The sequence below is a fragment of the Ranitomeya variabilis genome, chromosome 2, assembly GCF_051348905.1.
Source record: "Ranitomeya variabilis isolate aRanVar5 chromosome 2, aRanVar5.hap1, whole genome shotgun sequence".
Taxonomy (NCBI): Eukaryota; Metazoa; Chordata; class Amphibia; order Anura; family Dendrobatidae; genus Ranitomeya; species Ranitomeya variabilis.
Genome location: NC_135233.1, coordinates 34,336,036 through 34,359,883, shown reverse-complemented (window position 1 = coordinate 34,359,883; position 23,848 = coordinate 34,336,036). Strand labels below are relative to the sequence as shown.

At 46.2% G+C, this 23,848-nt stretch overlaps 1 protein-coding gene across 6 annotated transcripts in view; it reads right to left on the bottom strand.

The window, feature by feature from the left end:
- GPATCH2 (G-patch domain containing 2) overlaps window positions 1–23,848 on the bottom strand; it is a 164,306-nt gene that overhangs the window by 130,143 nt on the left and 10,315 nt on the right. For all 6 annotated transcript variants that reach the window (XM_077282256.1, XM_077282257.1, XM_077282258.1 and 3 more), the window contains exons 2-5: window positions 6,859–7,554; window positions 5,037–5,098; window positions 3,617–3,802; window positions 1,650–1,729 (exon numbers count right to left, since the gene is read on the bottom strand). In XM_077282256.1, the coding sequence (XP_077138371.1) occupies window positions 1,650–1,729; window positions 3,617–3,802; window positions 5,037–5,098; window positions 6,859–7,554 (1,024 nt within the window). The remainder of the gene's footprint in view (window positions 1–1,649; window positions 1,730–3,616; window positions 3,803–5,036; window positions 5,099–6,858; window positions 7,555–23,848) is intronic.

Here is a 23,848-nt window from a genome sequence, read left to right as displayed (position 1 = left end):
GAGCACTATGCGCGGCCATTATACTGTATGGAGCACTATGCGGGTCCATTATACTAAATGGAGCACTATGTGGTGGCCAATATAGTGTCTGGAGGGCTGAGTGGAGATTACAGTTGGGGAATTATACCGTGTTCGGGTCATCATACTGTATGGCGCACTATGTGGTGCTCCTTATACCATACAGAGCACTACGTTGGCCTATTACACTGTATGACTATGTGGGGCCATTATACTGTAATATTGTATGGAGAGCACTATGTGGGGGCCATTATACTGTATTGAGCACTGTGTGGCCATTATACTGTATGGAGGACTATGTGATGCCATTATACTGTATGGAGGACTATGAGGTGCCATTATACTGTATGTGAATAGTAAATATCACGATTGGCCCTCTACTCCGTCCAAGCTTTCAATTTTGGCCCTCTGTGTATTTGAGATTTACATCTCTGCTCTAGAGGAACAATTGTGCCGCAGGCCCAAACCGTGCACTCTCCCATGGTGCATGCAGAGACAGGTTTGGTTCTGCAGCTTCGGAGGAACACAGGGTCTGAAGTTCAGAGCAGCGTTAGCAAGTTCTATAGGAAGAGTGCATGCTCTTTGCCTAGGAGACCAGCCACTGTTGATAGACTGCAGAGGTGGTCGATAAACTAGACAGTGCGCTGTAAATTACAGAATTAAAATGCATTTCGTTTTAATATTAGGTAAATAACAAAGTTTCGCATTTTTACAAGAACTTTTCATTCCCCCCTTTTAAAAGATGAGACCACCGATTTGCGTTTTAGCGGTGCACTTGATTATGGGATAGAGGGGTAGCAGCGGTCAGAACTCCACATATCAGAAGCAGCATTTATGACACGTAAGAATAACATTGCCGCAATCCAAAACTCCAAATCCTATCATCAAGAACTCTCTTGTGCTGCAGAGATTATCTTGATTGCGTTACCCACGACAATCAAGTTTAATTCTCAAATTTTTAAGAGCACCCTGAAAAAATATATCTTTTTAGACAGGCCAATTACATTCACTGATCCAAATCTTTTGTGCTTTTTGTACTTCTAGATTGTAAGCTCTTGAGGCAAGGACCCTGGTTTGCAGTGTAGATTAGTCTATTACTTGGTAACGTCTGAGATTATTTGTGTACGTGCCCTCGGATCTGTAAAGTACTGCGATAATATTGCAGCTCAGCTGATTGGTGGGGGGTGCCGGGTGTCAGACCCCCACAAATTTCATATTGTTGACCTGTCCTGTACAACTGCATTTATTTACATGAAGTTATATATGTTTTTCCTTTATTTTTATGGATTCTGCTACTGTGAAATATCTTCAATAACATGAGTGTACGGGTAATACCACACTACCACCCACAACAATAGTTCGAATATTACTGAAATACTCTGCGCTGCTCCTTGGTCTGGCTTTATCACTATGCTACAATGATTTCTGTCCACGCTACCAATCACAAAAGTGAAGAGGTCACTGCCTCCTGCAAGTTCAACTCGCTCTTCTCCTGCTGCTGTCATAATTCCTAAACTGATCGTTAAAAGATGAATTCAGGTGTCCTCTCCTTACCAATGTATGTCGCCTAAGACGAAGGCATTATTATTAGTTTTAGTGTGTGTATCCATCAGTAAGAAGGCGGCACGTACCAGAGGACTCGGATTTAGGGACGACTTCCTCACGCTTCTTGCCTGCATTGCATGGAAGTGACTCAATCTCGCCTGGAATCCTAAGAACAGAAAGTACATATGATCAGGTGAGGAAAACAGAGGAAAGTTATACTTAAAGGGGTTTTACTACTTAAGGGAGAAATCTAATCCAAATGTTCCTCTGATACGGCAAAGATATTTATGAGGCCGCCCCGTTGATGATGTCGATCGCCCCCATGGATTTCCAGCATTAAGGGCAATACTGAAGATCAAGCCCCTTTGCTCATAGATTTCTGTTCTCTGTCATTGCTGTCACTGTCTCCTTGTCTGCAGCTCCCCAGACTGTGGCTTTCAGGCCATGCTGGGGGTTGTAGTTGTACAACAGCTGCAGGCTGAAGATCACTGGCTCAGGATGTTCTGTTAGATTTCCAGAAAGAAAAGTGTTAAGTGGTTTCTAGCCAAAAATATTCTAAAAAGTTGATGTCATAAAGATCCCTGTCCACTGAGGTTTTACGTTCACCCCGCCACTCACTATATTCACCGACTGGCTGCAGCGGTCATGTGGCTAGAAAACGCATGATAGGCTACAATGGAGTAGAGAGATACGCAGGGGAACGAGAACTGTCAAAACTGGAGGGGACAAAGATCAATTCCTTATTACTTACAAGCTATTTTCAATCATTTAGGGCTGAAAAAACAACTATTGAAGCCACTGGTCCGATGCCTGAATGCAATGGGAGGTCGAGCTGCTCAAATGATAGTCCCGTAGACAATAATAGGAGCAGAGGTGCAGGAGCTCGACCTCCGCTCCATGCAGACCCCCATTCTCTAAATCCCAGCATTCAGACCACCAGTGATCATACATCCTATCTTAAAGTTGGAGGATAACGTTCAATGTTGGTAAAAGCTAGTGACGAGCGAATGTGATGGGATAAGGTGTTATCTGAGCATGCTCATGTGCTAACCGAGTGTCTTCAGCGTGCTCGAAAAATATGTTCGAGTGCCCGTGCCTGCATGTCTCGCGGCTGTTAGGAAATCCGAGCACGTGCTGCGTCTGTCGAACACCCCCATGACATGCAGGTGTGGGGACTCGAACATATTATTCGAGCACACCGAAGACCCTCGGTTAGCACACGAGCATGCTCAGATAACACTTTATCCCGGAACGTTCACTCACCACTAGTAAAAACCCCTTTAAAAAAAGGTCTTCAAAGTTGGCCAGAGATCATGCCCATAATCAAAGGCATCGGTGACAAATCAGAATAGTGTTGTCACTGGATTTCCCATCCAACATTTCATTCCGACTTCCTAAGAAAATGCTCCTGAAAATGAAGAGAAAGAAGAAGAAGGGCTTTCCTGGGTATCAGCGGAGCCCAACAATCAGTTCTATCCAACAGGTTGCAATTGGGCCCCTTCTGATCACCGCAGGGGACAGGGAGCAGACACGTGGACATAGCGGCAGCACAATGAACGCAGCCTATTGGGGCACCGCTAATACACCCGCTATTGGGTGCTAATGCGACCACCCGGGAGTATGCATAAATAATACGGACACGCTAGAAACCAGCAAACACTTGCAGGGGGATTCATAAGTTTGCAGTTACACAGAGTGACTGCAGACGTCTCATTTTAGGCATTTTAAGAGGATAAAAACTTAGATGGGAGGGCTTCTTTAAAAGGCGTTGTCCAGGAATTAGATATTCATGGCCTATTTTGATACTGATGACCAATCCTAGGATCGGTGAGGGCCGCCACCCTTAACTCCAACCAATCAGCTATTTGCACCTCCCACAGTGTACAGAGCTGGATCGGCATTGCTCCACGCGCCATGTAGTGGCCATTCTCAGTACTGCACCTGAGATCACAATGGCTAGGCTGCAATAGCTGAGAAGGGCCTTTTGAACTTTTAAAAAGGGGCACAATGAAATTGTTAGCAGGTCGGTGGGGTGTAAGTCCGCGGCACTAACCTCTCTGTGTGCTCTGGGACATGAGGGGGAAGGAGCCGGAGAGGATGCTCTCAAACACAGGATCGCGCAGCTCTCTCTCCAGCTCGGATGATGACCCTTCCTGCTCCCACCAAGGGATGACTCCCGTCATACCGCACGCTCCCCCGGACTCGCTCTCGTAAAACCAGTCGCTCTGTTCGTCATCACCTAGAATTAGAAGGTACCGGAGCATATGAAATAAATGAAATACCAGTGTCGGCTGTGACTATGTTATAAGAATAATATAAGACCACAATAAGTTTTATCATTATATTAGCGCATCGTTCTGGAAATGCTGTAAAATTAACACCTCCCTTTTAACATCACCTTGGAAGATTTAATCTAAATAAGACCAAATTGTGGCGATCAATAGGATGTACACTGCCAGCAGCCACCACAAGGGGGAGCTTTATAAGGACAGAGCTCCCATTGTATTCAATGATAAATCTGTCTTCAGCAGTCGCCTGAACTCCCTTGTGGTGGAGAGAAACTTTCACGTTTTACTTCTATGACTACAGGGAATATAGGGGTAAAAAAAACCCCATAAAAACAAAAAACTTTGACCTTTACAAGGATATAATATAAAGGTAAAGAGGTATTCTGCTCTCTAACCCTGTGAAGGTGGTTGCAGCGATGACGCAATGGCTGTATGCCCCTTTACGATTCTCCTGCATAGCGGGGCTACGGATTGTGCAGGGAAGTGAAGCCGCCCCTATATAGATAAATGGGGCTGCTCTGCAGTTCTACGTCATGGAGGGCCAGATTGGACTTCAAACCAGAGAATTTTTTTTACTCAATTTTTATTTACTTAACCAACAAAGTTAAAAAAACGTCGTCCCTGGATTACACACCAAAAAAAAAATATATATATATATTATATATATATATATATATATATATATATATATATATATATATATATACACATAGGACAGTCAGAAGAAGAGGGTGCACGGCTGCGCTCCTGGGACACACAGAAAAGATTTTTTCATCTCTTCTTGAATTATCATAAGAGACAGAGAAGGATTAAGGAACAGGAGGAAATTTAGAAAGGAGCTGCTGACAATTTTTTTTGACTTGTGTATTAAGTGCTCCTATGTAACATTAATTTGGATTGATAAGACGACTTTTTTCTGCACCACTCCTCAGAACTCCACAGCGGCCTACCGGAGGATTCCCCGGTTCTCCCGTCGGCCAGTCCAAGCCTTCTTGTATGTACAGTGAAATGATACAAATAATAAGAATCATTATAAAGGCGGCCATTATCACATTAGATAGGAGCATTACCCTCCCGTCACGCTGCAGAAAACCTGCAATATTTGGTCTTCCCTGACAGTATTAATTAGAAGGTGTAAAGTCTTTCACTTATTAGACAGCTAACGGGGGAGAAACCTTCCAGTACCTTGGCGTCCCTCGTCGTTTGTGAACAGCCCGGCGTCACTGCTGCTTATACTGCTCGACTCGCTGGAAAAGTCACAACAAAAAAAAAAAAAAAAACAGAAAAAAAAAGAAAAGATTAATCACGAGAGTAAATATTTCTATACACAGAACATTCCGAGAAAGCGTCCTCCTTTAAGGAGAGATGGCGTTTGTGACGGCGCTGCACGGGCCGCGCTTTTATGAACAACCGAGAGGATTATTTTTGGCACCTAAAACCTCGGGAATCTAATGGGAGGCTGACAAGGAGCCAGATGTGAGGAGGCGCTGACACGAGTGATGGATTCTTATTACCTGCCTCCATCAAAGCAGCGCTGCTCCTTCCTTCTGATCCCAGAACGTGAGGGCTGGAGAACGGGAAAAAGACGCTCCAGACCCCCCTCCTGCCTCTACAATCCTAGACCCCCCACCAAAAGAAAAAAAGGAACCTGCATTGTACAAGCCTGGAAAAAAATGGTTAATTCTATAAGGAGAAAAAATAAACCTAACACTGCTCTTTTTTTTTTCTTCCTCCCCAAACAATCTAGCTGGCCTCAAAGTCTTTTTATTTTTTCTTAAACAAATGTAAAGCATGTGACCGCTGCAGCCAATCAGTGGTCATGTTATGTACCATTGGCAGGGTGGCACATGGTCACTGATGGCACAGATTGTCTACAAGTGGCCATTATGTGACCAGGAGGGCTGCATGGGATTGTCAGGGGAGAAATGAGCAAGTAGGCTGACTTTTTTTGTTATGTATATATCGGTTAATATATTTTTACATGGCCCCTTTAAAAGATAGATGTTCTTCTTCCAGCCACCACTAGAGGGAGCTTATTTCCTAAGGATTATCCCCTGCCGCCCTAGCGCTGCTTCTCTGCCACTACCCCGTTTATGATGGCAGCACTATACCACTGCAGACAATCACTCGGTTCAGTCCTTTTAAACGTTTCAATAAAGCCTGAATGTGGCATTAAAAATTAAGAAGTGCGGGAAAGAGACGTGTCTCTAGGACTAATGCAAAAAATAGGTTAAACCGCACCCTATGTCCCTTACAGCCGTCCTAGGCCTGTGGACGCAAGTCCTTGCCAGGGGGTCAGCCCAGCTAAAAAGTCCAATCCATAATGTAAAAAAGAGGACAGCGCCACAACGGTCAGTGATAAGAAAAAAACTTACAGCTTTAATCTGCCAACTGCGGCGACGTTTCGGTATAAACCTTTATCAAGCAGTGTCTCTAGGACTAGTCTAAACCCTATGGGATAACTAGCCAGACTGGCCCCTGTTAAAGGGTTATTCCCAACATTAAATCCATTGACTAGGTGATAGCCACCTGACTGGTGATCGGCCGATCACTGGGAACCCCACCGATACCGGAGCTATAAAATGCCCCATCAGGATGGAGCACTAGTCCTGCGTGTGGCCACCGCTCCATTCATTGTCGCTGGGACTGGCAGAAAAAGCCGAGAGCTGCGCTTTGTATCTCCGGCAGTCCCATAGACAATGAAAGTCTTTTTAGACATCTCCCAGGATCGGTGGTAGTCTCTGTGATCGGTTAGAGGGGTCCAACCACAACTACACAATCGGGCAGAGCAGTAATTGGCTGCAACGATGTCAAAGTGACGTCAGCGCTGCAGACAAACAACAGAGACCGAAGCAGGGCCGGACCAGGGGACGGTGAGTAATACTCATTTTGGGGGATTTCTTTTTATAGCAGAAAGTTTTAAGTAAACGCTTTTAAAGTGGTCTCTCCTATTACTATCATCATATAATATTTTCACATATTGTCCCTCCCTCCAACCCAAACACACCTGTCACTCATGTTTTCATCCGAGCCCTTCTGTTCCTCGTAGTCCATCTTGTCTTTAGCTCCGTGCCCCATGTCTTCTCCTTCCACCACAACTCCCTCGTCGGGAACCTCCGGCCCGTGTCTGAGAGGAGCAATTTTCCGTTTCTTCACTTTATTCTTGGATAACTCCAGGTGCTGGTAATGTTTGGAGTCATTGTCCATGGCCTGATCTCGAGACAGGGTCAAGGTGCTGGTGACGTCGGACGGTGGGTCGATGGCCATCCTTTTCACTTTCCGTCTCCTTCGCAAGGTCCTGCTAGCTAAGGTATCGGCAACTAAGTCCGATTCGTGCCACAGAGGCCTCTTACTACGGATATTGGTAATATTGGACGAGGGTCGCCGTTTGGCTAATAGCAGTTGATCGTCCGAGTCGCTGTCCTTTTTGTTATTACTGGCGCATTCCCTGTAGTCCTTGTTCTGTTCCTCTAGACTGGAGTCGGAGCCATCACTTAGACAGTGCCCCGTTTCCCAGGGGTGATGAGTATTTTCGGATCGTCTCTTCCTTCCCCTCCGCTTCCGTGCTTGCCGCTTAAGGAGACATGAAATACTTCGGGAGTGATCTCCAGTATCGGCAAAGCATCCTCTGGCCTGTTCTGAGCTTTCTTCCAGGGCTGACACAAGGTCATGGACAAGCTCCTCCATTGTCCTACTGAAATGCCTACAGAGATACAACAAGAACATAAATCACATATCGACTCTTGAGAACATCCGATCATATTTGGTCCATCACTAATAGTGACAACCGGCTGGAACTACAGGGCGTTGCCGAAGATGGAACTATGCGACATCACTTCGTGCCGTGATGGAACTCAATACTCAGAAGTTGCATCCATCAAGTTAAAAAAGATTAGAGTCAAAATTTCCCACAAATCAGGATTTCTTGCAAACTGCTTACTGTGGCCGCGTCGACCATATTTACTTTCATGATGTAGTCATGGAGTCAGAAGTCACATCGGCCAAGCAAAATGTGTTAAGGACCAAGGAGATATGTAGCCCCAACCTAGAGGTGTGTTCACACACAATACGTTTTTACAAGAGCATTAGCTGAAAACAAAATCTGAGGTTAATTGTCCCTTGGTCGGGTGGAGAATCTACATGAGGATAATGGTGCTTTCACATTGGTTCCGGCACACTTTCGGTGGCCAAGTCGGGGCTTACGTCCAAATCCCCTGAAAAACGGGATTCAGATGTATTAGTCGACAGGGGCATAGACTAGAACGGTGATGGCAGAGCTAAGCGTGCTCTGCCGTGCATCATTTTCGGCATGAACGCCTACTGGAGGCGGACATGCAGACGTAGCAGAAGCCACTTTTCAGATGAGGATGATCGGTGGCTTTGTTTAGAAGCTCTAACTTCTTGCAAATGAATGGTTGGGAGCGAGCGTGGTGCCACGTTGTCAGTCGTGCCTCCCTGTGGCAATGTGTGTCCCCAGAGGGTGCGGAATATCACATTGGTGAAAAGTAGGGATACCGTACATCCTGAGAACGAGGCACGTGTGGACTCAAAATGGGAATGTACCATTAGATACCATAGTATGGAGATATTCTCCCCTTCTAGTACGGAGTGCCGCCATGCTTTCATAGTACATACCCATAGCGAGGGCCGCCATATCATGTCTGGTGCCTTGTGAATGGGAATAAGACAGATGGTTGTCACCGGGATGAATTTAACTACCTGGTTCCATAGGAAGGGAGCTGCCTTTTAATATTGGTCCGGCACACAAAGCCGTTGCCTCTGCCATGAGTAGGCGAGCTGCGGGCCGGCGCTGCCAATGTGCTGCTTATTAAGATTGCTAAAGCCACAAATGTCACTTGTCAGCGCAGAGCGAGGCAGAGTCCTGAGAATCGTCCTACAATGGATTGCGTCTGGCACGAGGCTTTCCCTGCCGGAATATCACGAGGAGCGGCGCAGAGCCGGGTGCCAGGACGCTTCTCAGGCAGAAGCTATTGTGCCCACAGAGGCATTATCCGGCTTGGCATTAACGAGCTCGACGTCAACAAAAGGACTCGAGAAACAAATGGTTCATTCACGGATCTGGATTAGGGCAATTTATTAGCGCTTCTATCGAGTGCTGCACAACCATCACAGCGGAAAGAGATTGTGGTTTCTGCGAGAGATTAGCTGCATCCGCCAGCTGTCCGGGACACAGCAAGAGCCGCGCGGTACGTTACCGCCAGTATATGGGATTAACACCCTATAGCTACACGTATATGATAGGCAGATCGTAGACCCGAGGCCCGGAACGTGCTGCACCTGAGATTTGGCTTTGGAGAAGGTCAAACATGTCCACACAGACCATAGTGCGCCCTTTAGGCCTCTGCCCCGATTCATTTGTACTTTGGCAAATCTTTCTTGGAACCTTTTACATATAACAACAGGGGTATGGCTGTATAGAAGCTTGCTCCCTGATAAAAATGATACCTTTTTTACTTAGATCCGATGTGCCAGTCATGAGAAATCTAGTGTACAAGCCGTGTGAAAATCAGGCAGGAAGTGCACAGGGGGCGTGTCAGTGCACTTGGAATGCTGCTTTTAGGTGCACTAACACGCCCCCAGCCTGATTTTCATATGTTCTCCATAGTAGATTTCTCATGACTGGTGCATCAGATCTGTACAAAAAAGGTGTAATTTTTATAAGGGGACAACCACCTGTGCAGGCATGCACTAGATCTATACATAAAAATTAGCTGACAGGTTTCCACTAACTGCATAGGAAAGCGTAAACTGGGCGCCTCTGTGCTATATACTTAAAAAACATAATGTCTATGCATTAGCATATGTCGGAGTCGTCCAATGGAAGGGTATGTGTCACGAAAGCTTCCAAATAAATACTGCCAATGTATGACTCAGAGACCACTAAAGGTGAATAGGGGGCTATGTTTGGTGCAAACAGACATGGAGAACATACAAGACCCTCTCTCCGCCAAAGAAGAGGCACAGGGTCCTCTCATGTATACATTAAAAAAGTCCAGGATTTGAATTTTTCATTATTAAAGGGGTATAGTTCTTCTGATTAGCTATGTCGCTTACCCCATATGCAGGACATTGCAGTAGCTTAGGTATCCATGGTTAACCCCACTCATAGTGTCAGTTAGCTGTTAGTGATCGTAACCATAGATACCTAAGCTACTGCAATGCCCTGCACATGGGGTAAGCAACATAGCTAATCAGGAGAACTATACTACATTTCTAATTGGAGGCATTTGCTAATATTATTACTACACCTACTACATATTGGGATAGGATTTTGTTGATGGGGATACCCATGTAAATAAATACCTAACCATTCCTTACTTATTGAAGCTCTCATTCCTCTCTGGTGGTCCATGCCGTTACTGCAGCAATTACTGGCCATATATCATTCATGTAACTGCTGCAGCCATTCACTGTCCTTAAGTACGATATTTGCATGTATGGCTTGTGACCCCTTAAGCCAGTGATTGGCTGCAGTGCTCACACAACTTATAGAAAGGATCATGACGGCAGGAACGACGTGGACTGCTAGAACAACGCTGCAGGAAGATAATACAAGTAGTCCTCGACTTACGACGTTGATCCGTTCTTACACGGCGTCGTAAACCGAATTTCGATGTAAGTCGGACCATACAATCATACAGTACTGTACCATAATAACAGTACAGTACTGCAAACACTTAGCCTATCCAAACACCTATCCTAACACAGTACCCTACATAATTAGGGTGTTATGGCGTGCAGGAGACTCGTTTTCCTCCTGTAACCAGGTACAGTGTACAGTACTGGACTCTATTCTTCTGCCACTGCACGTAGTTGCATGTAGTTCAACTTACGACGCAAAACCGTGTAAGTCGGAATGAGGCGTCGTATAAAGCGTTGTAACCACGAAACGATCTAACTCGAGACCGTTGTAACCCGAGGACTAACTGTAGTCATTTATTTCATATCCCTATTCTTGGCCACGTTTTGTAAAATCCCATAAAACCCACCTTTATTAATGGGGCTAGGATAGGTAATATATAATATATAAAAAGTGGGGGCCCCAACTCCCTGCACCCCCCAATGATTACGGTAACTAAATTGTGGCTGCAATATCAGGCGCAGCCATTCCAGTGTGTATGACATTGAACCCAGGTAAAAAGGGGGCGACCTCCTCCAATCTGCGGATCAGAGAGAGAGACCACCACCGAAAAAATAATGGTAGAATTTCCAATGCCAAAATCACCAAATTCAGCCCACTGTGTCCCACTTCTCTGGCCATAACAGGGACCCTTGTAGCCTAAATTTTGGGTGGCACACTAAAACTGGATTGGGTGCTGACATGCTGGTACATGCAGGGTGTGAGAGTGCAGCTCCATCCAGGGCTGGTACATGCAGGGTGAGAGAGTGCAGCTCCATCCAGGGCTGGTACATGCAGGGTGTGAGAGTGCAGCTCCATCCAGGGCTGGTACATGCAGGGTGAGAGAGTGCAGCTCCATCCAGGGCTGGTACATGCAGGGTGTGAGAGTGCAGTTCCATCCAGGGCTGGTACATGCAGGGTGTGAGTGCAGCTCCATCCAGGGCTGGTACATGCAGGGTGTGAGAGTGCAGCTCCATCCAGGGCTGGTACATGCAGGGTGTGAGAGTGCAGCTCCATCCAGGGCTGGTACATGCAGGGTGTGAGAGTGCAGCTCCATCAAGGGCTGGTACATGCAGGGTGTGAGAGTGCAGCTCCATCCAGGGCTGGTACATGCAGGGTGTGAGAGTGCAGCTCCATCCAGGGCTGGAAGATGCAGGGTGTGAGAGTGCAGCTCCATCCAGGGCTGGTACATGCAGGGTGTGAGAGTGCAGCTCCATCCAGGGCTGGTACATGCAGGGTGTGAGAGTGCAGCTCCATCCAGGGCTGGTACATTCAGGGTGTGAGAGTGCAGCTCCATCCAGGGCTGGTACATGCAGGGTGAGAGAGTGCAGCTCCATCCAGGGCTGGTACATGCAGGGTGTGAGAGTGCAGCTCCATCCAGGGCGGGTACATGCAGGGTGTTGTCACGGGGAAACTAGGTGAGCGAGAGCTAAATACCCGGGCCCCTGCAGTTTCCCTCAGACTAGGGAAATCCTGACTGACCCTCTACCTGGAGTTTACACTGATGGTGTGCATGTCCAGGCCTCCAACCTCACCCTAACTCCTGTAATAACCCTAGGCTGATACCTCCGCCCTCCACCCAGTGAAGAGGTAATATTCCAATACCCACAGATAGAACAGACAAGGATAAAGGAAAATACACACCACGCCGCAGTCACTCAGGAATACACTATAAATGTGCAGGGCAAAATAAATACAAATATAGGAAGGAGTAAATAAGACAGAGGAAAATACACCACCAGCAACAAATCTCCAACCACCAGCTCTCCACTCCAGACCGAGATAACAAGGCACAACACAGAAGCTATAATCGGCGACGCCCAATGATCAGGAGAACTATTTAAAGGCCATGGGAATGGCCCAGCTTCCAATCCGAGGATCAGGTAAATTAACCCCGGAACAGCTAGACAAAATCTAGCAGACGCCAATGAGCAAATAGTGGTCAACAGCGGAATTACCGCTGTCTGTCGGACGACCTAGTCTGAACAGCGTCCGACATGACAGTACCCCGCCTTCTACGAGGGACCCCAGGGCCCTCACGGCTTATAGGACCCGGCTTGTCTGGATGCCGACGATGAAAAAACCTGACCAGCCGATCCACATGAATGTCCGAGGCTGGTACCCAGGACCTCTCCTCAGGCCCATAACCACGCCAGTGTACCAAGTACTGTAAAGTGCGACGCACTACACGAGAGTCAACCACCTTGGAAACTTCAAACTCCAAATTACCATCCACCAAGACTGGAGGTGGCATAGGCGCCGCGTCCACAGAACCTACCACCTTCTTTAAAAGAGACCTGTGGAACACGTTGTGTATCTTATACACCGTAGGGAGCTCCAATCGGTACGCTACTGGGTTAATGACGGTGGTGACCCTAAATGGACCAATAAACCGTGGACCCAATTTAAGGGACGGTATTTTGAGTCTTATGTTTTTTGTGGATAACCACACCCAGTCACCCACACTCAGGTCCGGACCTGGCACACGCCTACTGTCAGCCACACGCTTGTACCTAGCACCCACACTCAACAGGCGCTGCTTAACTCTCCTCCAGACTGATGACAATTGTGTCCCCAACTGGTCCTCCTCCGGAACGCCGGAAGAGCCCCTCTGACTCAAGGTACAAAATTGAGGATGTAGCCCGTAAACACAAAAAAACGGAGATTCCCCAGACGACTCCTGGCGGTGATTATTGATGGCAAACTCAGCCAAAGGAAGAAAGGTAGACCACTCCTCCTGGTTATCAGAGACAAAACAGCGTAAGTACTGTTCCAAATTTTGGTTCATACGCTCAGTCTGACCATTTGACTGAGGATGAAACGCCGAAGAATGAGGTAACTTGATCCCCAGACGTGCGCAAAATGCTCTCCAAAATTTTGCCACAAACTGAGACCCCCTTTCAGACACGATGTCAGACGGAACCCCATGAAGTCTGACCACCTCCTGCACAAATACCTGAGCCAGACTCTTAGCGTTAGGCAACGAAGGCAAAGACACAAAGTGCGACATTTTAGAAAACCGATCAACAATCACCAAGATGACCATGTTCCCAGCTGATGAGGGCAAATCAGTGATGAAATCCATGGAGATTTCCGTCCAAGGCTTACTAGGTACCTCAAGAGGAAGTAGTGTGCCAACAGGACGGGAGCGAGGCGTCTTAGCCCTAGCGCACGTGGTACAAGCTGACACGTATGAGACCACGTCCTGTCGGATCTTGGGCCACCAAAACCGACGTGACACCAACTCCAAGGTACCTCTAACCCCTGGGTGGCCAGCCAGGACAGCATCATGATGCTCCGCCAAAACCTTTAGGCGGAGATGAAGCGGTACAAAAGATTTGTTGACGGGAAGCTCAGATGGTACCTCCTCCTGAGGCTCGGCAATCTCAGCCTCAACCTCGGTAGTGAGAGGCGAAACCACAACACCCTTTTGGAGGATGGGTACTGGATCCTCCCGAGGTTCTCCCCCCGGAAAACACCTGGACAGAGCATCCGCCTTAGTGTTTTTAGACCCCGGTCTGTAGGTGACCACAAAATTGAACCGCGTGAAAAACAATGCCCAGCGAGCCAGCCTGGGGGACAGACGCTTGGCTGACTCCAAATACAGCAAATTCTTATGATCGGTAATAACAGTAACCTGATGTACCGACCCCTCCAAGAAGTGTCGCCATTCCTCAAAGGCCAACTTAATTGCCAACAACTCCCTGTTGCCGATATCGTAGTTACGTTCGGCGGACGACAGTTTCTTGGAGAAATAGGCGCACGGACGTAAACCACTCAAAGATGAGCCTTGAGATAGTACCGCCCCCACACCAACCTCAGACGCATCGACTTCAACAACAAAGGGTTTTGATACGTCTGACTGCACAAGAATGGGGGCTGAAACAAAACTGTTCTTAAGAAATTCAAATGCGCGCACAGCAGCCTCAGGCCAAACGGAGAAATTGGTACCCTTTTTAGTCATGTCAGTTAGCGGTTTAGCAATGATGGAAAAATCCTTGATAAATTTCCTATAGTAATTAGAAAACCCAAGGAACCGCTGAAGTGCTTTCAGGTTATCAGGACGTTCCCAACGCAGCACCGCTTGCACCTTAGCGGCGTCCATTTTAAACCCAGAAGCAGACACAATATAACCCAAGAAAGGCAACTCTTGAACAGAAAATACACATTTCTCAAGTTTAGCATAGAGCTTATTCTCTCTGAGAAGCTGTAACACCTGACATGATCTAAATGAGCATCATGGTCGCAAGAATATATGAGAATGTCATCTAGGTACACGATAACGAATTTCCCCAAAACATGCGAGAACACATCATTGATGAAATGTTGGAACACTGCAGGTGCGTTAGTCAACCCAAACGACATCACCAAATTTTCAAAATGACCCTCAGGGGTATTAAAAGCCATCTTCCACTCATCACCTTGACGGACTCTTATGAGGTTGTACGCCCCCCTGAGGTCAAAGCTTGGTAAACCACTTAGCACCTGCCACCTGGTTGAACAAATCTGGTATCAGAGGCATAGGGTATGGATCACGAACCGTAATCTGGTTCAACTCCCTGAAATCCAAACACGGGCATAATCCGCCACCTTTCTTCTTCACGAAGAAGAACCCCGCTGCCACCGGCGAGGATGAAGGCCTGATGTGCCCTTTGCTCAAACTTTCAGAAATGTAATCCTTGAGCGCTTGTCTCTCCGGACCGGAGATGTTAAACACCCTTGCTTTAAGCAATTTGGCCCCTGGTTTAAACCTGATAGTACAGTCATAGGGACGATGTGGTGGCAACTCTGAACAACCCTTCTCAGAGAACACATCCACAAAATCCAGAAGTGACTCCGGAACGCTTGAAGTCACCGCAGCCACACATGTGGCCAGGCAATTCTCCTGGCAGAACTCGCTCCACTGAATTATGTCCTGAGTTTTCCAGTCAATTACCGGGTTGTGCATAGACCACCAAGGAAAACCCAAAACCACCTGTGCAGGAAGATTCCTGAGCACCTTACATGTAACCCGCTCGGAATGTAGAACCCCAATGTGGAGTTTCACCTCAGCCACAAATTCAGTTATCTCCCCCTGAGAGAGAGGAGCAGCATTGATGGTGACCACACGGATAGGATGAGACAATTTTTCAACCCTAAAACCTGCTGTGTGCGCAAACTCCTCATCAATGAGATTTGTGGCTGAACCACTATCCACAAAAACAGTAATTGGCAGCTCACTGCCAGCAATAAAAACCTTAGCAGGGAGCATGCATTGAGAAACCACCATGGAGGATATACATAAGCTCAGATTGGTCTCCTCCACACCCTCCGAGCCTAGCAGTTTTCCGCCGTTGCGTTTTTCTTAGACAGCAGAGGTCAGATGTTAATAAAATGACCAGTTTTACCACAGTAAAAACAGGCTCCCTGAGCTCAGGAGGTTGACGCTTGACATGTGTCACCCCTGTGATTTGCATAGGTTCCGTGGGCTCACCTGCAGCAACCTCACGTGAACCTAAACCTTCTCCCACAGGCGGCGTCTCATGCTCCCCCTGACGCAAACGACGATCTATGCGGACAGCCAGACTCATGGCGGAATCTAGAGACGCAGGAGTCTTGTACATCAGAAGGGCTTTTTTAACCCTTCCAAAAATCCCATGTATAAACTGACTCCGCAATGCTGGATCATTCCACTGTGTAGCGATCGCCCAGCGACGAAATTCAGAACAGTAATCCTCTGCAACTCGCTCCCCCTGGCGAATAGTGCGTATCTTAGATTCTGCTAGAGCCATTCTGTCAGGTTCATCGTAGACTGAGAAGAAAAAAAACTCTCCACAGAGTCAAATGCAACAGAATCAGATGGCAAAGAAAGCGCCCATGCTTGGGGATCCCCGCTTAACAAAGACAACACCAGACCCACCTGCTGAGCCTCATTACCCGAGGAGATCAGGCGCATGAGGAAATATAGTTTGCAAGCTTCACGAAAAGAAACAAATTTACTGCGTTCCCCAGTAAATCTTTCAGGCAAAGGAAATTTAGGCTCAGCAACTCTTCCTGCCGCTCCAGCCTGCACATTAGCTACTGCTAGTCCTTGTTGCTGCACTGCCCCCCTCAACTCAGTGACCTGTAGGGACAGCGCCTCCAACAGGCGGGTTATGGAAGTCATGGGATCCATGACAAGACAAAAAAAAAGAAACCCCTTTTTTTTTTTTTTTTTTGTTGGGCCGATTATAATGTCACGGGGAAACTAGGTGAGCGAGAGCTAATTACCCCGGGCCCCTGCAATTTCCCTCAGACTAGGGAAATCCTGACTGACCCTCTACCTGGAGTTTACACTGATGGTGTGCATGTCCAGGCCTCAAACCTCACCCTGACTCCTGTATTATCCCTAGGCTGATACCTCCGCCTTCCACCCAGTGAAGAGGTAATACACCAGTACCCACAGTTAGCACAGACAAGGATAAATGAAAATATACACCACACCACAGTCACTCAGGAATACACTATAAATGTGCAGGGCAAAATAAATACAAATATAGGAAGGAGTAAATAAGACAGAGGAAAATACACCACCAGCAACGAATCTCCAAACCAGCTCTCCACTCCAGACCGAGATAACAAGGCACAAGAGAGAAGCTATAATCGGCGATGCCCAATGAACAGGAGAACTATTTAAAGGCCATGGGAATGGCCCAGCTTCCAATCCGAGGATCAGGTAAAGTAACCCCGGAACAGCTAGACAAAATCTAGCAGACGCCAATGAGCAAATAGTGGTCAACAGCGGAATTACCGCTGTCTGTCGGACGACCTAGTCTGAACAGCGTCCGACATGACAAGTGTGCGCAGCTCCATCCAGGGCTGGTACATGCAGGGTGTGAGAGTGTAGCTCCATCCAGGGCTGGTACATGCAGGGTGTGAGAGTGCAGCTCCATCCAGGGCGGGTACATGCAGGGTGTGAGAGTGCAGCTCCATCCAGGGCTGGTACATGCAGGGTGCGAGAGTACAGCTCCATCTAAGGCTGGTACATGCAGGGTGTGAGAGTGCAGCTCCATCCAGGGCTGGTACATGCAGGGTGTGAGAGTGCAGCTCCATCCAGGGCTGGTACATGCAGGGTGTGAGAGTGCAGCTCCATCCAGGGCTGGTACATGCAGGGTGTGAGAGTGCAGCTCCATCCAGGGCTGATACATATAGGGTGTGAGAGTGCAGCTCCATCCAGGGCTGCCAGTGGATAGTCCGTGCAGACGTGCAAAAAGATTTTCAGGACCCCCCTCTATTATATATTATGTGCTTAGGTCTTATGTGCACAGTATGGTGGTATACGGACAGCACACTGCAGGTGTCACCAACAAACTCCACACACCTTCTGTCTGATTTACACCTAGGACTGCAGCGCTGCAAACAACCGGGCTATCCTCTGTTCTCCAGGACTGACGCATTGATGACGTATCGGTAGGGCGATCACTCCGATGGGAGATAAAGTGCAAAACAAAAAACAAAAATGAGCTTTATACCCCCTCCGGGGTCCAGCATGGAGTCTCCACCGCTGCTCCCGATACATGTTATTAAAGACAGCGCTGCAGGCAGTCAGGGAGCTCAGCGGCTCTGCCCAAATAGAGGTGACTGGCTGCGCTCACGGATTAGCTAAGGTTAGTCATTGTCCGCAGCGCCATCATGGTATTTTCAGCACTGCAGACAATAACAGACATCAGGACGGACGGCGGAGACTCAGTGCAGGACGCGGGGAGGACTACGAATCTGATGACAGCGGGGCGATAACTACACCTCTCCCAAAAATCCCTCACGGATGCGCCAGAACTTGTGACATGTGGATGGAAAGGAGTAAACCACGCACATTATAATCTGCAACCCCTGGCAAAAATTATGGAATCACCGGCCTTGGAGGATGTTCATTCAGTTGTTTAATTTTGTAGACATTTTCACAGACATGGCACAAAACTAAAGTAATTTCAAATGGCAACTTTCTGGCTTTAAGAAACACTAAAAGAAATGAAGAACAAAAAATGGGGTAGTCAGTAATGGTTACTTTTAGGGGGAAAATTATGGAATCACTCAATTCTGAGGGAATCTCCCTGTAAATTTTCATACCCAAAAACAACACCAGCATCAAATTAGATCTGCTCGTTAGTCTGCATCTAAAAAGGAGAGATCACACCTTGGAGAGCTGTTGCACCAAGTAGACTGACATGAATCATGGCTCCAACAAGAGAGATGTCAACTGAAACTAAGGAGAGGATTATCAAACTCTTAAAGAGGGTAAATCATCACGCAATGTTGCAAAAGTTGTTGGTTGTTCACAGTCAGCTGTGTCTAAAATCTGGACCAAATACAAACATTGGAAGGTTGTTAAAGGCAAACATGCTGGTAGACCAAGGAAGACATCAAAGTGTCAAGACCAGAAACTTAAAGCAATATGTCTCCAAAACAGGAAACGCACAACAAAACAAATGAGGAACGAATGGGAGGAAACTGGAGTCATCGTCTGTGACCGAACTGTAACAAACCGCTTAACCCCTTAAGCTCCAAGGGTGGTTTGCACGTTAATGGCCAGGCCAATTTTTACAATTCTGACCACTGTCCCTTTATGAGGTTATAACTCTGGAACGCTTCAACGGATCCTGATGATTCTGACACTGTTTTCTCGTGACATATTGTACTTCATGATAGTGGTAAAATTTATTCGATAAGACTTGCGTTTATTTGTCAAAAAAATGGAAATTTGGTGAAAATTTTGAAAATGTCGCAATTTTCCAACTTTGAATTTTTATGCAATTAAATCACAGAGATACACTCACCGGCCACTTTATTAGGTACACCATGCTAGTAACGGGTTGGACCCCTTTTGCCTTCAGAACTGCCTCAATTCTTCGTGGCATAGATTCAACAAGGTGCTGGAAGCATTCCTCAGAGATTTTGGTCCATATTGACATGATGGCATCACACAGTTGCCGCAGATTTGTCGGCTGCACATCCCAAAGATGCTCCATACAAGGCAGGATGGATCCATGCTTTCATGTTGTTTACGCCAAATTCTGACCCTACCATCCGAATGTCGCAGCAGAAATCGAGACTCATCAGACCAAGCAACGTTTTTCCAATCTTCTACTGTCCAATTTCGATGAGCTTGTACAAATTGTAGCCTCAGTTTCCTGTTCTTAGCTGAAAGGAGTGGTACCCGGTGTGGTCTTCTGCTGCTGTAGCCCATCTGCCTCAAAGTTCGACGCACTGTGCGTTCAGAGATGCTCTTAGGCCTACCTTGGTTGTAACGGGTGGCGATTTGAGTCACTGTTGCCTTTCTATCAGCTCGAACCAGTCTGCCCATTCTCCTCTGACCTCTGGCATCAACAAGGCATTTCCGCCCACAGAACTGCCGCTCACTGGATTTTTTTTCTTTTTCGGACCATTCTCTGTAAACCCTAGAGATGGTTGTGCGTGAAAATCCCAGTAGATCAGCAGTTTCTGAAATACTCAGACCAGCCCTTCTGGCACCAACAACCATGCCACGTTCAAAGGCACTCAAATCACCTTTCTTCCCCATACTGATGCTCGGTTTGAACTGCAGGAGATTGTCTTGACCATGTCTACATGCCTAAATGCACTGAGTTACCGCCATGTCATTGGCTGATTAGAAATTAAGTGTTCACAAGAAGTTGGACAGGTGTACCTAATAAAGTGGCCAGTGAGTGTATGTCACACAAAATACTTAATAAGTAACATTTCCTACATATCTACTTTACATCAGCACAATTTTGGAACCAAATTTTTTTTTGTTAGGGAGTTATAAGGGTTAAAAGTTGACCAGCAATTTCTCATTTTTACAACACCATTTTATTTAGGGAATACATCACATTTGAAGTCATTTTGACACAATGGTATGACACCATTCTAAAAACTGCAACCCTCAAGGTGCTCAAAACCACATTCAAGAAGTTTATTAACCCTTCAGGTGTTTCACAGGAATTTTTGGAACGTTTAAATAAAAATGAACATTTAACTTTTTTTTCACAAAAAATTTACTTCAGCTCCAATTTGATTTATTTTACCAAGGTTCACAGGAGAAAATAGACCCCAAAAGTTGTTGTACAATTTGTCCTGAGTACGCCCATACCCCATATGTGGGGGTAAACCACTGTTTGGGCGCATGGCAGAGCTCGGAAAGGAAGGAGCGCCATTTGACTTTTCAATGCAAAATTGACTGGAATTGAGATGGGACGCCATGTTGCGTTTGGAGAGCCCCTAATGTGCCTAAACATTGAAACCCCCAACAAGTGACACCATTTTGGAAAATAGACCCCCTAAGGAACTTATCTAGATGTGTGGTGAGCACTTTGACCCACCAAGTGCTTCACAGAAGTTTATAATGCAGAGCCGTAAAAATAAAAAATCTAATTTTTTCACAAAAAATATCTTTTCGCTCCCAATTTTTTATTTTCCCAAGGGTAACAAGAGAAATTGGACCCCAAAAGTTGTTGTCAATTTGTCCTGAGTACGCTGATACCCCATATGTTGGGGTAAACCCCTGTTTGGGCGCAAGGGAGAGCTCGGAAGGGAAGGAGCACTGTTTTACTTTTTCAACGCAGAATTGGCTGGAATTGAGATCGGACGCCATGTCGCGCTTGGAGAGCCCCTGAGGTGCCTAAACAGTGGAACCCTAACCCAACCCTTAACCTTAGCCATAGCCCTAACCCTAATAGGAAAATGGAAATAAATACATTTTTTAAATTGTATTATTTTTCCCTAACTAAGGGGGTGATGAAGGGGGTTTGATTTACTTTTATAGCGGTTTTTTTAAGCGGATTTTTATGATTGGCAGCCGTCACACACTGAAAGATGCTTTTTATTGCAAAAAATAGTTTTTGCGTCTCCACATTTTGAGAGCTATAATTTTTCCATATTTTGGTCCACAGAGTCATGTAAGGTCTTGTTTTTTGCGAGACGAGTTGACGTTTTTATTTGTAACATTTTCGGGCACGTGACATTTTTTGATCACTTTTTATTCTGATTTTTGTGAGGCAGAATGACCAAAAACCAGCTATTCATGAATTTCTTTTTTTTTTTTTTTTTTGGGGGGGGGGGCGTTTATACCGTTCCGCGTTTGGTAAAATTGACAAAGCAGTTTTATTCTTCGGGTCAGTACGATTACAGCGATACTTCATTTATATCATTTTTTTATGTTTTGGCGCTTTTATACGATAAAAACTATTTTATAGAAAAATAGGTATTAAGCTTACCGTTAATGATGTTTCCAGGAGTCCATCCTGGCAGCACCCTGGAGGACGTCGTCCTCCCCTTGCTGGGACAGGAAACACACAAGAGTTCAAAAGGTCCGGTCCCACCCCCAATCCTTAGTGTTGTAACAAGAACCACCTCAAGGAAATGCAGAAAAAAATTCTTTAACCCCTTCCTGACATCGGACGGGATAGTACGTCCGACGTCAGATCCCCTGCTTTGATGCAGGGCTCCGCGGTGAGCCCGCATCAAAGCCGGGACATGTCAGCTGTTTTGAACAGCTGACATGTGCCCGCAATAGCGGCGGGTGAAACCGCGATTCACCCGCCGCTATTAACTAGTTAAATGCCGCTGTCAAACGCAGACAGCGGCATTTAACTACCGCATCCGGCCGGGCGGCCGGAAATGACGTCATCGCCGACCCCCGTCACATGATCGGGGGTCGGCGATGCTTCAGTATTGTAACCATAGAGGTCCTTGAGACCTCTATGGTTACTGATCTCCGGCAGCTGTGAGCGCCACCCTGTGGTCGGCACTCACAGCACACCTGATTTTCTGCTGCATAGCAGCGATCTGATGATCGCTGTTATGTAGCAGAGGCAATCAAATTGTGCCTGCTTCTAGCCTCCCATGGAGGCTATTGAAGCATGGCAAAAGTAAAAAAAAAAAGTTAAAAAAAATGTGAAAAAAAAAAAAAAAAAACATAAAAGTTTAAATCACCCCCCTTTCGCCCCAATCAAAATAAATCAATAAAAAAAAATCAAACCTACACATATTTGGTATCGCCGCGTTCAGAATCGCCCGATCTATCAATAAAAAAAAGCATTAACCTGATTGCTAAACGGCATAATGAGAAAAAAATCCGAAATGCCAGAATTACGTTTTTTTGGTCACCGTGACATTGCATTAAAATGCAATAACGGGCGATCAAAAGAACGCATCTGCACCAAAATGTTATCATTAAAAACGCCAGCTCGGCACACAAAAAATAAGCCCTCAACCGACCCCAGATCATGAAAAATGGAGACGCTACGAGTATCGGAAAATGGCGCAATTTTTTTTTTTTTTTTTTTAGCAAAGTTTGGAATTTTTTTTCACCACTTAGATAAAAAATAACCTAGTCATGTTAGGTGTCTATGAACTCGTAATGACCTGGAGAATCATAATGGCAGGTTAGTTTTAGCATTTAGTGAACCTAGCAAAAAACCTAAGCAAAAAACAAGTGTGGGATTGCACTTTTTTTGCAATTTCACCGCACTTGGAATTTTTTTCCCGTTTTCTAGTACACGACATGGTAAAACCAATGATGTCGTTCAAAAGTACAACTCGTCCCGCAAAAAATAAGCCCTCACATGGCCATATTGACAGAAAAATAAAAAAGTTATGGCTCTGGGAAGGAGGGGAGTGAAAAACGAATACGGAAAAACGGAAAATCCCACGGTCATGAAGGGGTTAATGGTCAATAGAACATATTACATCGTATACCAGGAACATATTACATCATATGCTAGGAATGTATTACATATATGCCAGGGTTATATTACATCATGCATATAAATATTACTAGGGAAGTAACTACCAGTGCTGTCAGGATGGACTCCTGGAAACATCATTAACGGTAAGCTTAATACCTATTTTCCAGGACGTCCCTCCTGACAGCACCCTGGAGAGTACCAAAGCACTTCCTCAGGGTGGGATTACGGCTTGGAGAACCTTTCTCCCAAATGCAGTATGTTGACCAGACAAAACATCAAGTTTATAATGTTTACAAAAGGTATTTGCACTAGCCCATGTTGCGGCCTTACAAATCTGCTCTAGAGAGGCGCCTGCCCCCTCGGCTCAAGAAGTAGCTATCCCTCGAGTAGAGTGTGCATGGAGACCCTTTGGAGGTGGGATCCCCTCTGACTGGTAGGCCTCAGAGATCACAGACGTGATCCAACGAGCAATAGAGGCCTTAGAGGCCTTTTTACCTTTATTCTTTCCACCAAACAAAATAAACAAATTTGGGTCAATGCGCCACGAGTTGGTGGCTGACAGGTAGTCTAGGACTGCCTGTCTGACATCAAGAGAATGCAGAGCTTTTTCTTTAGAATTAGTAGGGTTACTGCAAAAGGATGGTAACACGATTTCC